The sequence below is a fragment of the Rhododendron vialii genome, chromosome 13a (genome assembly GCF_030253575.1).
Source record: "Rhododendron vialii isolate Sample 1 chromosome 13a, ASM3025357v1".
Classification (NCBI taxonomy): Eukaryota; Viridiplantae; Streptophyta; class Magnoliopsida; order Ericales; family Ericaceae; genus Rhododendron; species Rhododendron vialii.
In genome coordinates this window covers 34,641,710-34,658,850 of record NC_080569.1, presented here as the reverse complement: position 1 = coordinate 34,658,850, position 17,141 = coordinate 34,641,710, and the positions used below count along the sequence as shown (strand labels likewise).

Sequence of the window (17,141 nt, the reverse complement as noted above, 5' to 3'; positions counted from 1 at the left end):
TGGTGGTGGTGGACGGGTGGATAAAAATTGGAGTCCGGCTCCTCTCCAATCCTCTTAAAATTGGAGGATCCTCAAGTCCTATTAATAATGTGACACATGGCAACTATAAATTTTAACGGTTCAGATCACTAATGGCCACAGAATCTTTGTTATTTATCAAAAACACCTAATAATTTCCCTTTGTCTTCTTTCTTTCTATCGACGCCTCTTCCGTCCACTCGCCATCACCACCGCCGTCCGCCCCTTCTGACGCTCCTCCGACGAATCCATTGCCAATACCCAATGCTGCTTCCAAGCACGCCTCTTCCCTCCACACGTCACTAGCCATCACCACCGCCGTCTGCCCCTTCCGACCCCTTTCCTCTCCTTTGATGAATCCATCGTCAATACTTGCTGCCGCTTCCAAGCCGTAGCCTAGCCTAACCTTAATCACTGGGTATGAGATATTTGATTATCAACGTAGAAGGACTTGAGGATGGCCGTGAATGGCTGGTGAATAAAATTAGCATTAGATGGGTTGGTTTAAAATTATTGTTAATGGCCATGAATGGGGGTGGGGAAAGAGAGAGGGGGTGGTGATTAAATAATTGTGCGTGCTCATCTGTATGGCCTTTAGATGGATTGGTTTAGTGTTAAATTTTCAGCCGTTGGATCAGAACTTGAGGATCCTCCAATTTTAGGAGGATTGGAGAGGAGCCGGACTCTAAAAATTGGAAATGGTAAGAAGACGTGAACAAATGAATTGGAAGAGACAAAGAGCCTGGTCCAGGCAGGATTCCTGCGTGTATAGTAACCGAAGGAGGCAATTTTACTGGAAAGCCCCTAAGCCCAACACCAACACCTCTACATGACAAAATAGTGTAGAAAAAATTGGGACGCAAACGGAAAACATCAAAAGTCCGAAACTCGTTAAAGTAATTCGTAAATAACCTAAATAGTGTTTATAACCCATTACTTTTGAGTGCGAAATGACAAGAACGCCCAAAATTCCAAAGAAATAAATTCAATCAGCTTTTTCGAACTTGGAGGCATTATCGTCCGGAGATGGCCAAAATGTAAGCCACAGTTTGGAACTTGGTTACGTACTTTATAGGCGGCCTGTGGAAGTTGGACGTTTCATTTTCCTATGTACCAAAAAAAAAAAAAAAAAATAGGCGTTTAAGAGCATCCCCAAACCGAATTGCCTCGGAAAAGTGTTACTCCGTATTTTCAACCTTGGCCAGCCACTTGCACCTACCCATCACCTTGAACATTTTTTCCCGATGCAAGAAAACTGATGTGATTATCCAAAAGTAGTACTAGTAAAAACAAAACACAACGCCCCCTTCTCATTTCTCAACCTCTTCATCGCCTTTATCAAAAGAAAAACCTCTGCGTCGCCCCCTCTTCATTGCCACCACCATCCATACCCACCGCGGGAGAATGGAAAGAGGGGAGGATTTGAGCAGCTTTGTAGTTGGGTCTGTGCCCACTTTGTATTACATTCCCGATTTCATCACAGATGCCGATCAACAACAGCTCCTTAATAACGTGATGATCATCAGCTTCCAAAAACCCTCCTCTATTTCGATTTTGATTCCGATTGTGTTCTCAATAATAAGTTGCTTTGTGATTCTAGTTTGGGTTGATGATTCATACATCAGCTGTCGTCTCATTGCTCTATTATTATCTTCGTCTTTGTAGATTTACCAAGGTCCCGTATCCAAGTGGAAGTCTTTGAAGAATAGGAGACTACAGAACTGGGGTAATAATATATATGATACAAAATCCCTTCTTCTCTTAATTTTTTATTATTCAGTCTTAGTTTTCTTTTGCATTAATGAATTCGTTTGTTTTGGGTCTGTCTGTGGTCGTGGCAGGTGGTGTTGTCCATGATAAGGGTCTTCTGGCCCAAGATTGTAAGTCGTAAATAGATTATATCGTTGCTCGTATTTTTACTGTTACACGACTTTCAGAACATGGCCTCTTAATGTGATGATTTGGCTGTATGCATATAACTCTTTGGTTGACATTGTGATGACATTTTTTGTCTTTGATAGTAGCATAATAAGTCAATGCCTTCTTCCTATGTTGATTTTCATTCTCAGATAATTGATAATGCTGGTTAGATCTTCGTTATTGCAAAGTTTGCTTTTCCGGAAAGTGTAATATTGTGAAGCATTGATTTATCTGACCTCTGAAGGTCAAATGTTAAATAGAGTACTTTACAAAGGTAATTACGGCATTTCAGTGTCTGTTGTTATTCGATTTTTATGCAATGGTTTATTAGATGATCATTTATTTTGTGGATCATTTCTTCAATATCTCATCACAAACTTCTTTGGTTACTGCTTGTATGACGTGCAAGGCAATAAAAATTATTAATTCTCGGTATCGTTCTAAATGGGATTTTAAATTATAAGATGTTGTGTCTCGAGTGCTGCTCTCCAATCAATTCCTGTTTGACGCCCCTTCTTGAACTCGAGTGTCTAGCTTTGCTACTGATTTGATTATCCGGGACTTTATATCCTTGTCCATAAAGTTTTTTTTTTTTTTTAACCAGGTCCGTGACGTTGCTTGGATATTCTTTTGTTTGCATCAATCGGTTCAAGTTGTGGCTATGGATTTTTTCTGTTACTCCTACATAATTTATGGAGATGTTTTCATTGATTTAGGGGGCTGTTTATTGTGTAGCCTCACCATATTGAGTCATGCTATGAGTACTGACCGGGGGGGGGGGGAGGGAAATCGTACTGACTGGCCGCGCTGGGCTGTCTCCGGCCACCGGACGGCCGATCCGATATATACACGAAAAAAGGGTGTTTAGATCAAGCACCCTGCACACATCGGATGCTGTTGATTCCCGCATGGGCCCCATCGGGTTTTTTTTCTAGAATTTTTGGACGGCTCGGATCAGCTGTCCAGTGGCCGGAGATTGCCCGGCGCGGCCGGTCGGTACGATTTCCCGCCCCCGGGTCGGTACCTATACCATTTTTGCTTTTTATATGTCTATAAATTTACTTAAAATTGAATATGTCCCCATTGGTTTCTGTTTCAGGACATCTAGTTACATGTATTCGTAACATAGCTTCTATGTTCAAATTTTATGGAGTAGCTAGTTAGTACACATCATTTTGAACCATTCCTGAAAATACTTCCTAATTGGTCGTATGAACTTGAAGTATCCCCATAGCCCACAAGTGGTTCCGTCATTGCTAACAAAGCTTTATCACGCAAATGTTGTGGAGGCTTGCTTGTGAGAGGGGGGAGTTCTATATGGGGATATAATGGCTCGGTATGAAATGAGTGCAACAAAGTTGCTTGTTCTCAGGGCAACGGTTTGTGGAAGGGAATCAGTTGGCGAGGGAAGACTTAACTTCAAGGGAATCAGTTTGGTGAATGGCAAGTGTTTAAGTTGGGGGCAGGGGATAGGCTCAGTTATGGAGACATAGGTGCTGGGTTGGAATGATGCTAGTTAGGGCCGTCCCAACCATCTATCGTTTAGCAGTCAATAGGGAGGCTACTGTGGTGGATTAACTATGGAAGCCCATGTTTTAGGACATTGACCTCAGAAGATTCCTTCAAGATTTGGGGATGGATCAATTTGGCAGACTTTTGGATATATTCTTACTTTGAGAGGTGATGCAGTCTATGACAAGTTGTAACAGGGAAGATGGGTTCAGTATGTTTCCTTTTTCTAGGAGTTGAAAGGATGTAAAGGGAGGGTTTTGCATGGTGAGGCATTTGATCAGTGAAGGCGTCCACGAAAATAGCTGCTTCTTTTTTTGTGGAGGCTACTCTTGTGAAAATAACTTTTTCCAATCATGTTTTGAAAGTAGTTTTAAGTTCAATCATAAGCAAACAAAAGCATGCTCGTTCCATGAATTTCGTATTCCAATACCTTTTAGTTGACTGAAATTAAATCAAACACATGCAAAACATTGAAAGCTTTGAATTTATAATCTCTCTCTCTCTCTCTCTCTCTCTCTGGTGCAGTGCCTCCATGGATAAGAAAGATTACAGAAAGAATATCTGATGAATCATGCCTGTTCCCCTCAGCAATTAATCATGTGCTCATCAATGAATACTGCCCTAACCAAGGAATAATGGTTTGTTCTGCATGCTTGCACATATCGATGACTTCCTCTTATATCCATCAATTAGTGCTCTCTTGTGCCAAATGTCCATAGGTCAGGGTTATCCCTTGAGAATCTTGATGCTTTGAGTTTTCGTTCAAGCTAAAATTCTTTATAGGTTTTAGTCAGAAAATGGGGGAGTGGTTAAATAGACGGGGAAATTTTTTGATTTATGAATCATTCTTGTTCAGTTTTTGCTTTGCTCGATGCAGATTTGGATATTTGTGTTTGGCTGGATAATGGGTTTAATTATACCATCCAGTAATGGTTCTCTGTTATGCAGCCACATCAGGATGGGCCTGCCTATCTTCCAGTAGTGGCAATTCTGTCTCTTGGCTCACCTGTGGTTATGGATTTTACACCCCACTCAAGTTTGAAACTTTGCACAAATACGGTGATAAAGGAAGTTGAGGATAAATTTCTTGATGGAGGAGCTGGTGACTTTGAAACTGAAAAAGGGTTGAATGGTCACCATGCTTTCTCAGTCCTATTGATGCCTCGCAGTTTACTTATTTTCAAAGATGAGGCATACTCAGGTAGATTACATCATCATTCCTTTTCTCTTGCTTGCAATTATAGCGCTACAATTTCATTGGTCTATTGAAATGTTATTTATTTCGTTTTCAGATTACTTGCACGGCATTAAAGATAGTGCGGTCCAACAATACGATGGGGTAAGATAAGCAAGTTAATGTGCCTGAGCATGAGCAAATACAGAACTGAGTGTTGTATCTAACACTATATGTTTAAACAAATCTTAAACGGTGGTCATGCCAAATGAATTAGCCGCACCTTAATCTGCTTCATCTTCTCACTGTACAGGTTGTGAATGCTGTTGAATGTCTGAAAAGTCATGTAGCAATTCAACCACTGTCCGGACCAGAAAATGCATTTGACACGAAGAGAAGTGGAGATGTTCAGACAATCCACAGACTTGAAAACAGAGTTTCATTAACATGTCGAGTTGTATCAAGGGTTCACAAAAATTTGTTTAAGTTTTAGAATCCTGGCGGGCGTGGTTGGTCTCAGTTAATTGCTTGAGAATGAGAATGCAATAAATGTTGGCACATTTTGAGGCGCTTAGTTGTTTGAGGATGTTATGGAAAGGCATTTTACATTTTCATGCAAGTGATGTTTCTGATAGTGAGAGGGCATTGTGGTTTTTGCTTTTGTCTTTTTTGAACGGATAGGGCATTGTGGAATTCAATCTAGGATTTGTGAGGAGAGCTGAAATGAGATCTAAAAAAAACGAGAGAACAAAGCGGAAGAGCTTGATTTTTTTGGGGTTTGGATTCAGAAAATGAGACTAAAACGGTGCATGTATATCTATATTAAAGGAAAAAGTTTACAGCTTTTGTTTGATTAAAAAGTTTGTTTAAGTTTTAGTGGCATGAGGCAAGTGTAGATTTGGGAGAAGTTGAGATTAGGTGGTGTTTAATTATGGGAGGAGTCTTAAATCAGACGAGTCATTTTAAATAAGTACTTATTTTAGTTAGTTGATGAAAGCTACTAGTTTACACTTGTTCTCTCTCTCTTGGTAGTCTTACAACCACATCATGTTTGAATTAGTAATTTATACAACTACGTGTTTTAGGTTTTGAAAAGGACCAGAGCACTCCTTTTATCTTTGGGGACGAAGAGATTAATTTTGCCTTATCAAAAAATGATTTTTTTCTCTTCGTATTAGTATTATTTTGTGCTGAAAATAAGAGGATCCCAAATCGATCAATTTAAGCACTAGCCCGGAACATATATACCTTTGGGAACCGATTATAAAGCCTGAACTCTATTAATAAATGGAAAAACGTGGGGAAAGGAGACAACAAATAAATGTACCCAACCACAAAATGGATGAAAGCGTAGATAAAAACAAATATAAAGGTAGCCAAATAAAGTTAAAAGACAAAAGTTCCGTAAGGTTGACAAGGCATTATCAGCCAAGTTGGGTTGTTCAACCCCTTGTGTTCAACACCCCACCCTCTCTCTCTTTCTCAATGTTTCTTTCTCTTGTCTTGATGTATGTTAAATACTGCAATGGCATTGATTTTGTTGGCTTCGATTGATATTTGACTGTCTTGTTTTTTTTTTTTTCTGATGACTGCTATGATCTCCCAATCTTGACAACACAATGCATTGTTGGGAGCGGGGAGGTGTGTGCGTTTCAGATATTTATATGGTGTAAGGAGCGGGCTTGGGCAAGGCCTTGACAAAGCCACAGAGCTGAGTGTTGTCCGGGAGGTTGTATTCATCCCTAAGAGATCGTGCTGGAGAGAGGACGCTGACGTAGAGCTGTTGTCCCAAGTATGATCTCTCAAACATCTCTGACCTTAGGTTCCACATCCCCGCGTTGTCTAATGTTGTCATGATTGCTGCCCACGATCCCGGGTACACTTGGATGTTGTGCCTGCTCACTGCATCCATCAGGTTGTAGTTCTTCCTCTTCTCTGGGCTCCACTTACCTGGCTCAATCGCCACTGCAAAGAAGGAATACCCGTCCAAGTGCCATGTTTGAATCGTTTTCTCCCTATTCTCTAGGATTATCTCCACAAAGTTACGAAAGGTCCCGTTAATGACGTTTGGAGCCACCACAACCTTGGCATTTGCACCTTCTTTAGGCTCGTCTTCCATCACGTCATACTTGAACGGTACCTTATCCTGGACTCCGTAGTACTCAGCCAGCTTAAGCGGGGTGGTAAGGGAGTCAATGTGGGAGACACCGTTGATTGCAAAACGAAGCTTTCCGTCCACTTGGACCCTCGAGTTGACGAGCTTGATGGTGCGAGTGATGTTGATCTGGCCGTAGTGGTAGGAGCCCTGAGGGTTGGGGCGTGCAGCGCTGGCAGTAAGGTTCCAGCGGAATGAGCGGAACTGGTTGATAGACCAAGCAATTCCAACAGAGGTCTCTGGTGGGGGTGACGGGAGCTCAATAGAGGCTGCCCCCTTGCCGTTGGCATAGCGGATGACGCCAACTGAAGTGAGCGGCTTCTTGGTGAACCTGCTAGACACCACAAAGTAGTAGTCCTTGGGGTCTTGGTTGGCAGTGACCAGCACCGACATGCACTGACCGACGTGCAAGTCAAGGGCATCATACACGTTTTGGACAGTGTGAGAACCCTCCAACTCCACCAGCTTCAAGGAGTGGCCTTGGATCCTGAAGTTAAGGGAGGTCTTCATCCCGATGTTGCATACCCTGTACCTATAGGTTTTGCCGGCCTCCATTGTGAACAAGGGCTCGTTGCTTTTGCTGTCGCCAACCTTGCTAGACTTGCCATTGATCTGGATTCCATCAGGCCTGCCAAGGGAACGACCGCTATCCAAGAGCTTCTTAAGAGATTTGTGACCCTTGTTGTACCAATCTCCCATCAAAATGCTGAAATCGTCAGCTGGAGAGTCAAAGGGAACAGGGATGAGATCGCGACTATAGATTTGTAGGCCACCAAAGCCTCCAGCTGCCCTATGCAAGGCTGTCGTTGGGAAATAGTAGTAGCTTCCGATTTGGTCCTTAACCTGGAAATGATATGTAAAGTTTGTTCCGGGCTGGATTGAGCACATGGTTCCGAGGGTACCATCTTGCCAAGAGTTCTTTCTCTGTTGGATGCCGTACCATGAGAGGAGGAAAGGCTCATCGAGGTTGTTGAACACATTGACCACGATGTTGTTATTGGAGGTGCAATTGATCTTAGGTCCGGGGAATTGACCGTTGATGAGGATGCCTTGCTGGGGGACACCCAAGGGGGAGATTGTCCCATAGGTGATGTTCCAATCGTAGTATAAATAAGGGTCTTCAGCCCTTGCCACCAAAACCCCACCAGCCAAAAGGCCCAGCAAAAATATAGCTGCCACCTTGAACAACATAACGCTACCCATAATGGCTGGTTTGCAGGCTGCGGACTTGTCTCCCCTTCTTTTTCACTTTTCTGGTTTTCTATGTTTGATCTTCTTCTTGTTATTCTTTTATTGTTTTTCTTTCAAGAAGAAGAACAAGGGAAATTTGCTTCTTCTTCTAGAGCTTAGGATATTCTCCACACCCACCATATCCATTTATAGGCATATGCATCTCTGAATTACCACCTCTCAATACTCCCCGCAAAATTTTCTATGGCTTGCCCTTCTTTCTTGCACCTTTCCTCGTGCATTTCCTTCCATTTTGGGTCCCCTCTCTCCATTGGGACAAAAACTTCTCCTGTTATCTGTGGTCAATTTTGCTTCTTATTGTGAGTTGATACTATCTATGGTCGGCCTAGAAGTTTTCAAGTCTCTCTTCTTCTTTTTTTTACTATTTTTTTAAAACACTTTGACCGTTAGACCGGCTATTTATGGTGACCATGATATGTGGAGGATCCACTTTAATAGTAGCCATGTTCTCAAATATTTAAATTTCCCAATACTACATCTTTATAATATATTTTCTGGTAAATTTATTACTAGCATGAACCCGTATTGTGCACGGCAATGAAAAATAGTAATAATTCAAGAACGCATGTAAAATCGAGCGATAGGTAAAATAGATTTGATTGATCCCTAACTAATAGGGTTCTTTAATTCTAAGTTGTCTTATTGTTCGGACTAATTGAATATTAAAATACTTAAAACATAAACGTATTTAGAAATTTTAGATTAAGCCACTGCACACACACTCAGGGGGCTTCCCAATAAACACTCCTATTAATACTGTACAATACAGATGCTGACCAAAAAAAAAATACTGTACAATACAGATCCACAATTCGTCTTTATGTTCATGTTTATTTTAATGTTTAGGCCCCTATTGCCATGAAATGGGGAGGCGGAAACCGAAAAGCACTTAAGGGAACAATCCAACCCCATTTTCTTTATCTATTCTTGCTGATTTTATCAACTTTTCTCTCAGACCCATAAACTCCTTTAGGTATTAAACTGCGGTCTTCGATTCAATTTACTAAAGAAGACAAAAAATTATGGATAATAATATGTACATTTTTTTTAATTACACACCCCCAACAGATAGGAAATTTGCTAGAAAGCAAAACTGAATAGAAACAAATGATCTTTACCAATAGAGTGGTGGACATTATTTTTATGACTAACTTCTTGTTGATTAAGATGCATGATCTAATACATCGTGCTTCTATTGATTCTTCATTAACTTGTTTTCTGTAAAAGATCATCATTATCATTGTGACATTCAACTAAATCAGTAGTATTAGGATTGACGTTGCACAATCCATCATGTAGTAGTATTAAAAAAAAGAAGTATGATGAGCAGTACGAAAACATATGAACCTTGTAGAAATCGACTTGGGACAAAATGAATTATTTGCTTTTAAAATTTCAAATTGCTTCATGAGAGAGAGAGAGAGAGAGAGAGAGAGAGAGAGTAAATCAGGATACTCCTTCCAGTGCAAAATACTTTCATGTCATTGCCATGAGTGCGTTTAGGTTCATTCTCGCGAAATATCATTTTGCAATACTATATAGGATAGATAGATGAGAAAATCACAACCACTAAGGCCATTCACAGTGGTATAATCAAAAGTCAATTATTTTTAAAGTTAACAATGTTTGTGCAAAAGATGGCTCACAATAGTATGATCAAACTTAGCAACATCCTTAGAAATAATCAAATTTTAGGCTTTGGATAACCAAAACTAGCAACATTTTTCAATAATCAAAATTTTGTTGATCCCACATCACATAAGTTAACTAGTTCTAAAATTTGTATACACGCATTTTTCAATTGATATTTTCTTCTCTTCTTTGCCAACTTTATATCTTCTCCACTTTACCCACAAATTATTTCTCTTTTTTTCCCTCCAAAAGTGAAGTTCATATCTCTCGATCATCTACAATTCAACTCATCGTCGCCGGATTATGGTATTTCACTTTTCTTTCTCGTTTCTATTTTTTCCCCCACAAATAAAATTCATAATAGGAGAAAAGGAAGTCACCGATTTTTCTCCAAAATTAAGGGAGGGAATTGATATAGCCCAAAAAAAACGTAAACGAAGAGACGTAAATGACGGGAAACAGAGGGGGAGAGAGAAAGTGAAATTATTGCGGATCACTTATTTTGGTTATGAACTAAAAGCGACCATTGTGAACCTTAACATTGGTAAGCTTAGCAACCTCTTAAATGAATAATCAAAAGTTGATATGTCAACTTTTAATTATCCATTTTTTATTATACCACTGTGGATGGCCTAAAAGAACAATTTCTCAGTTTAAGTGTTAACTTCCCAACTCTATAAGCATGTCTGCGACAGCAAATGTCGGGTTGAACTAATTTTTATTTTTTTTGGTTTTTTGGTTTTTCTATTTGTTTTAGGCTAGCTACTTGTCCATGTGAGACGCTTTGGCACTGTCTTTTCATATCCTTCCGTCAGTCTTTGTGATATATTTCTTCCCTTTCGGCAACTAAATGCAATCTTGGCAAAAATAACAAGAAACCATATTGTAGCAATAGTATAGGACTCGATCAGCAAGGAGAAAAGAAAGAACAAAGGAAGGGACTCAGCCCTAAACTTCCACAATCTACTAGGCAAGTTACCACGATTACAAACTTAAAAAAGCTTCACAACCTGCATTCACAGTTTATTTTCCCACAGCAGAGAAAGATGCCACCCTAGCGTACTGACAATTACAGCTTGGCAAAACTATTTCTCCATTATTCCCTGTTCGAAACCAAGCATGAAATGTAACTCCCTTATTGTATTCTCCTTAATCAAACTGAAATGTGTGGAGAAAAAAACTAAAAGAGGAGAAAAGGACAAACACAGAGATCAAACAGCAGACCCCTCCTTCAACTAGGGGTATATGTGAATTGGAAACACTTGATTGTATGCAACTTATCTCGCCAAAATGCACAAGCCATTAGCAGTCATCTCATCTCTGAGGAGGGTCCACTGTTCTTACATTTGCACCAGTCAGTCCTTCAATTCGATCCTTAGTGACCTCCACAAAGTGACCCACCATTTCATGAAACTGCTTCAGCCCTGAAAGCGGGAGAATGATGGATGAGCGATCAGAACCAGCCACCTGCAGTATGTTGAGACCATTAAAAGATAGTACAATCATAACTGTGAAGCATCTTCCAAATAATAGATGCTCATCATCAGAACAAGCATCACCTCAGAAATCCTCAAGAAATGGCCCCTGTTGTTGCTCCCAAGATCAAAGAAGAATCTCTTTTGGTCAACCCTAATCACCTTCGAGACGGCCAAGTTGCCAATTTCATCCGGCGGAACCACATCAACTGACCTCTCCACATTCAAGTCAGAAGCAGTGGCAGGTTGGGAACTGTGCCCTGATATGAAGCCAGCCCCCACATCATCTGATAGTCCAACAAGACGCTCTGAGGAATCAGAATTTTGCTGTTTTGAACATGCAGAGAGTCCAGAAAAAGAGAAAAACCAGCAGACATGCATTAGTGAATCACCTCTTAAATAGGACTTGTACACAAAACCCAACGTCGTCGGGCTTTGTGTGTGCTTGTTTGTGTGTGGGTGTCGATTAGAGCATGAAAGGCATAAACACCTGATTGGGCAGTATAAAAAGCCTTGATGCTTCATTTATCTCTGCCAAAATGTTCCTAAATGCTGCCCAGCCTTCATCCCGGGCACTTCCTGCCGGAACAATAATAGTGCTGCGGTTTCTGCTAACAGAAGCTTCAGATATCTGTGCATACATAACCCCGTTAGAACAGTGAAATGGAATTTCAAGGAGAAATAAATAGGTGATATTCGTTAAAATGCCTCCTTTGACTTGTACACCAGAGCAAGACATGCAACCCAAAGAGAACATAACTGTGGGGAAAGCAACAGAGTACCACTCCAAGATTAGAAGACTCCACTGCCAAACTTTTCCAATAATCTCCATACCAATTTAGGCCAACATCCTTAAGTTTTAAATGAGTAGCAGCTCCATTAAAACTTCCTAGTTTTCTTTTGAATGTTGAAAGTGATTCTCGAAATTTTTAGACAGTGACAGTATTCATCAGGACTACGTAGAGGAATAATTATATTCATTCAACAGGAATTCCATATTTGTTTATCGAGCAATAAGTACAAACGACAAATACAAAGACAAAAGGAAACAAGCAAAAACAGCAAAAATAAATAAACCAAGCCCAAGCTTGTTGAGCAAGAGAAAGTCACAGAAGCCACTTCGACAAAGATGAGAAAGCAACAATAAAATTTTGATTAAGAGGAATTTAAATTGAGCAATACAGGGGAATATTACCCATCCAAATTCTACACCCCCCCCCCACCACCCCCCGCCCCCCCCCCACCCCCCCACCCCCCCGCCCCCCCGGTCAGTGTGTTAGTGAGCTTAGCTAAATTTATGAAGTACTTAAGAAAACAAAAAAGGGTATCCTGCCTTTACTCGAATTGTCAATTCTGGGTGGTGGCCTTCTTAGCTTGGGCTGCTTGATTGTAAGATGTGTATGATCCTTAAGGTTAGAGCACTTATAGCCCCTCCCTCCCCCCACCCCTGGTGTCCTGAAACCACTAACATGACTCCGGAGGAGTATCACATTCCAAATGAGTGGACACTTCAATCTAGCAAAATGTGACAGTATAGTGGCCCCTGGCATCCTGAAACCACTTACATGACTCCGGAGGAGTATCACACGCCAAATGAGTGGACACTTCAATCTAGCAAAATGTGACAGTACAGTGGAACCTGGCAGATAGTCCAAGTCGGGTGAAAATGTCGATGGCAATTTCCGTACCATATAAAGGGGGAGAATAGGGCATAAATGTTGGAAGAGTGTCAAACTTGGAGAGAGGAACTATGTTGGGTCTTTGATAGAAAAGAGTTGGCCAGGGAGAGTTCGTGAGAAGGATAAGAGGGCTAAAAAATGACCTACAGTGGCTGCCAGAGGGTAGAGGATCTGCGAAGTGGAAGGATATATAGCTAGGGTCCAAGTAGTTTGAGCCAAAAGAGAGGACAAACATAACTACATTACCAAGCATGCAGCGGTTGAAGAAAAGTCAGTGAGGACACACCACAGTGTCTCTCAGGGAGTTGAAAGAGTGGATTACTAGTGTCTTTTCTCAGGTGGTGTAATACCTACGAAGTTGCTTAGTATGACGGCTTGGTTTGCGGGGTACTCTTATGGAAAAATCTAGAGACAAAAAGTTCTAGAGTTTAATTTTGGCGTTGGATTATACAAGTAGATCATACCGCGAAAATACGGCTTCAATATCAAATAGGTAATCGTTAATCTTCTAGTCAATTGGCCTATATAATGAGAAAATTTAGAACTGGTCACTGTATGACCCGAGTTGCACAAAGAAATTTCTTGTAATGCTGCTTGAAATAAACAACAAAATTTCAATACTGCTGCTTGACCCGGTGATTAATCCGTCAACTTGGGGATTGACTGGTTCATTGAACTGTCAAGCGTAACAACAGACGAACCATTGATTCATTCTACAGCTCTTGTATCTTCATTTTACTGGCACAGATCTGAAGGGAAATCAGGGGACAGACAAAATTATTCAGCTTCCAATCCATGTTTTTTGCAGGTAGAACTCTCTAATTGGTGTGTTGTCCATGTTCTTGATCTGACCACATTAAACAAAGGGGGTGTGTCCTCTCAATAAGGGAAAATCCTAAACCTCATGAAGGCCACACTCATCCTCGAGTAATGTATGATTAACAATAAAAACATACTAGCTAGGCAGGCCTTCCTCTTGATGTCTTCTCATCTTTTTCTAATGTTAAGTTCGTTTTGCACATGGGCAGAGGAAGGGGTGTTTAGGGATTCAGAGGGTCCTAAATCTGCAGAAATATCACCAACCCGTATATCCCTATGAGGCATAGCGTGTATATTTTTTATATTTGGCCCCAAACAAGTTTCCAAGAGGTTTTATAAGTTCTTCTAAGCAGCGTATTAAAAGACTCATCTCTGAGTTCAAGATCACGGGTCATGTCCTTTCATGGGAATTCTGTTGGGCTACTTGAGAACTAACCGAAATTCGATCATTACCAAAAAAAAAAAAAACAGCCTTTTAACTTGAAAATATTCATTTCTTACGGGGTTCATCTATTTGATTTCCATTATTCAATTTGGACGACATTTAATGTGTGGTTTGAATATAGCTCTAAAACATTTTGCTCATTTAACTATTGTTATATAATTGCACAACTTGAGTTCTCTCTAAATTTGAGACCACGTATCTCAATGAAAGTTCTTCAAAAAACAAAATTCCCCCTAATTTAAGACACTTATAGAGAGCTTACGGGCTTAACGCCCAATGAACAATATCCTTCTAACTAAATGTAGCCCACACAGTCAATTAACCTTGTTCTCCTTCAGCTTTTTGTTGGGAATTGATCCTTTGTTGCCCTAGGAACTGAAATGTTACGACCACTTAATTGTTCAATTAGCTTATACCATGTCACGCCATATAGAGAAGGAATGCAGGTAATTATGAGCAATGAGGGTTTCATAACAAAAAAGTATACTAATGATTTCATTTAAGCAGTTCAAACAAATCCTAGAGCAACCACACCAGACTGGACCCATTGCCCAATGACACTTGACCAAGTTCCAACCACCCCTAGTTTGATTCTTCTCATACTATTTACCGGGGTGTTCTGTCATTCTTCTCGCCCGTATGCATCAGGCTTGTGTTCTCTCCTATAGATTTGTATCACTCTTCTTAGCCACGTGTCAAATAGGTTGTGATAACCAATCGAAGTCATATGAGATGTTTCGTGTAGAACTGGAGAGCGAATTATGACAAAAGCACAATTAAGTAACCATTCAATGGAAAAATCATTCAATACAAGAGAGAAAATAGTTTAAAACTTATAGGAATGATAGATATGAAGAAAAAGTAACCTTAAGGAATCGACCCCTTCTGTTTTCACCAACGTCAAAGTAAAACACCTGCAATTTGTGTAATTGGGAACCAAAACCAATTAGAACAATGAAGGGGGATGGGGGAAGAAAGCTATAGCATAGTTGGATGCCAAAAAAGGAAGCATGCGTGCGTGCCTTGGTGTCGAGTTGGAGTTCCTTGCTAAAGAGGTCGTCGTCGACGTCGTCCTGTTGTTGATCATGGGAATTGAGGTAGTAATTGAAAAGATCCAAGAACCAGGAGATACCGTTGGAAGGGACTATGATGGTTGACCTAGTAGCGGACGTCTTCTCTGAGATTTTGAGGTACCTTCCCCTGGGATTCTCCTTGAGATCGAAGTAGAACAGCTTGTGCTCCACTTGTAATGTCTTACACAGCAACTCCACGTCATTCCCTCCGCCGCCGCCGCCGGAATTACCCTCCATAGCCGACTACTACTGGACTGGACTCTCTCTCTCTCTTTCCAAAAGAAAGAAACCTCGACAGACGATGGATGACGGTGAATTGGAGGTGATTATTGTGCTTGTGCTAATCTACTACCACTAGATAAATAGATAGATAGATACAGCCAGCGTATTAAACCAATATGGTCGTCAGTACAGTACTCACTCAAAAACCAGATCTAGAAGAAGAAGTAGTAATATAGTAGTAGTTGTTAGTGTAGCAGATACGTACAGTGCCAAAGGAAGCTGTTGGACGGCGTTGGTCTGGTGTTGTTGGGTTGGGGGGAGAGAGATGAAAGCGTTTGTTGGTTTGGGTGCTTGCTCAAAATTAGGGTTTGGTTGTTGGCCCCATAAAAGGAGGAATAATAATAGTTTGACTGGATCTCATCTCATCCCTTCCCCCAGTCTATCTCCATCTCCATCTCTATCCATGCTTGTTTCTTTATTTTCTAGGACGCCTCCAGTCCAGATTTCTCGTACGCTCCCCACCGAAGTACTACTACCTATGAAATGTACGTAGGGCAAGTAAAAAGTTGGGGTTTCCCGACCCTCTCCCCGCAGTGAAGTACAGTAAAGTAATTTCACAATTCACATCATCGTGAAACCTCCCATATTGATATTGTCCCTCGACGAACCGTGTCAGACAATTTTTTTTTACTACTGGAGTACTACTTTTTGATCCGCTTGCCTTGCCGTGCCATGTTTCATCCTGTTATAGTTTTCCATTGGAAATTGAGTTCTACACCTTTAATTTTCTTTTGATAGGCTTTCTACCTTTACATGTGGCCCTTGATAGAGCTTAATAGAGAAAACAGATTCATGTAGTCGACCTCAAATGATTGGAACGTAAGGCTCGGTTTGGTTTGATTAGGCTTTCTACGTTTCCTAATTGATGCAAACACTTTTTTTTTCGTCTAAATGTATGCATTTATAAATTATTTTCTAAATTCACTCACTAAAAGACGAAAAAAAAAATTTGCGTCAATTAATTAAGAGAGTATATAAATCAATTTCATTTCCAATTCATAGGCACCGGATTGAGATTCATGCCAAGTCTGGTAAAATTATATTATATACTCCTACAAGACGAAATTGCTTTTTTAATGTGTAGAATGATAATTACTTGCAATAGTATGGCGTCAAGGTCTACTTTAAGGTTCTAGGCTTCTAGCCATTTTTTCATAAAATGCATGTCGTGTCAACAGTGTGCAAGTGATACGGATCAAATTATTCAGTCTCAATGTCGTACCTCTATAATTATCACCCTTTTATCCATTAAAAATGTTATTTTCTATTTTTTTATAATTCAATATGTCTGCCTCAGCTAACGCACAATTTAACTATTTCCTAAATTATCAATTAATTATTTCACTAACGAACTCTCAATTAAAGTATCGACTCTCTCAATTAAGTAGTCTAGTGGTGCACTTAGCCAAAAAAAAAAAAATAAATAGTCTAGTGGTGGTGGCAGCAGTCATGCCAGTAGGAGAGATGGATATGGTGGCGGTGGCTGTAATTGCGGAGGGTGATTGTGGTGCAGGAAACGGGTGATGTACAAGTGCTTAGAATTAAGTAAGCACTAAGCTACTTAATTTAAGTTTTTTAGCTTATGCTGTTATCAAACTTACTCAATTACTTATTTCCATCATGTTCAGTTTTAAATGTTGAAGTTTCTTGTCGTCACAACCCATAACATACACGGTTATGTTTGGAATTTAGAGAAAGAATAGTGG

General features: G+C 40.3%; 3 protein-coding genes across 5 annotated transcripts; 1 reads left to right on the top strand and 2 right to left on the bottom strand.

Moving 5' to 3' along the window:
* Positions 1 to 1,198: 1,198 nt before the first annotated feature.
* LOC131313703 (uncharacterized) lies at positions 1,199 to 5,258 on the top strand. 2 transcript variants are annotated; one of them, XM_058342151.1, is made up of 7 exons: positions 1,199 to 1,530; positions 1,684 to 1,744; positions 1,860 to 1,898; positions 3,976 to 4,088; positions 4,399 to 4,651; positions 4,743 to 4,789; positions 4,938 to 5,258. In XM_058342151.1, exons 1-7 carry the CDS (start codon positions 1,423 to 1,425, stop codon positions 5,115 to 5,117), a joined length of 801 nt encoding a protein of 266 aa, XP_058198134.1. In that variant the 5' UTR covers positions 1,199 to 1,422; the 3' UTR covers positions 5,118 to 5,258. The 2 variants fall into 2 exon arrangements, with proteins under 2 accessions (XP_058198134.1, XP_058198135.1); XM_058342152.1 differs by lacking the exon at positions 1,860 to 1,898 and having other exon boundaries at positions 1,280 to 1,530.
* A 615-nt stretch (positions 5,259 to 5,873) lies between these two features.
* Positions 5,874 to 8,157, bottom strand: LOC131313702 (L-ascorbate oxidase homolog). Its single transcript, XM_058342150.1, has one exon. The coding sequence runs from the start codon at positions 7,980 to 7,982 to the stop codon at positions 6,285 to 6,287; it is 1,698 nt and encodes a 565-aa protein (XP_058198133.1). The 5' UTR covers positions 7,983 to 8,157; the 3' UTR covers positions 5,874 to 6,284.
* Positions 8,158 to 10,588: 2,431 nt separating this feature from the next.
* LOC131313701 (transcription factor Pur-alpha 1) lies at positions 10,589 to 16,144 on the bottom strand. Of its 2 annotated transcripts, XM_058342149.1 has the most exons (6): positions 15,641 to 16,144; positions 15,103 to 15,507; positions 14,947 to 14,994; positions 11,628 to 11,768; positions 11,222 to 11,464; positions 10,589 to 11,129 (listed from the first exon to the last, which is right to left on the bottom strand). In XM_058342149.1, exons 2-6 carry the CDS (start codon positions 15,388 to 15,390, stop codon positions 10,977 to 10,979), a joined length of 873 nt encoding a protein of 290 aa, XP_058198132.1. In that variant the 5' UTR covers positions 15,391 to 15,507; positions 15,641 to 16,144; the 3' UTR covers positions 10,589 to 10,976. The 2 variants fall into 2 exon arrangements, with proteins under 2 accessions (XP_058198132.1, XP_058198131.1); XM_058342148.1 differs by having other exon boundaries at positions 15,103 to 16,045.
* Positions 16,145 to 17,141: the final 997 nt, after the last annotated feature.

Bases quoted from the DNA above. Each gene is read 5' to 3' on its own strand.
- LOC131313703 (XM_058342151.1), top strand. From the start codon at position 1,423: ATGGAAAGAGGGGAGGATTTGAGCAGCTTTGTAGTTGGGTCTGTGCCC. The intron at 1,531-1,683 runs GTGATGATCATC...TCGTCTTTGTAG, and splicing joins AACAACAGCTCCTTAATAAC to ATTTACCAAGGTCCCGTATC. The intron at 1,745-1,859 runs GTAATAATATAT...TGGTCGTGGCAG, and splicing joins TAGGAGACTACAGAACTGGG to GTGGTGTTGTCCATGATAAG.
- LOC131313702 (XM_058342150.1), bottom strand. From the start codon at position 7,982: ATGGGTAGCGTTATGTTGTTCAAGGTGGCAGCTATATTTTTGCTGGGC.
- LOC131313701 (XM_058342149.1), bottom strand. From the start codon at position 15,390: ATGGAGGGTAATTCCGGCGGCGGCGGCGGAGGGAATGACGTGGAGTTG. The intron at 11,769-14,946 runs GTTACTTTTTCT...ATGTATGCACAG, and splicing joins GAAGGGGTCGATTCCTTAAG to ATATCTGAAGCTTCTGTTAG. The intron at 11,465-11,627 runs GTGTTTATGCCT...TGTTCAAAACAG, and splicing joins TTTTTATACTGCCCAATCAG to CAAAATTCTGATTCCTCAGA.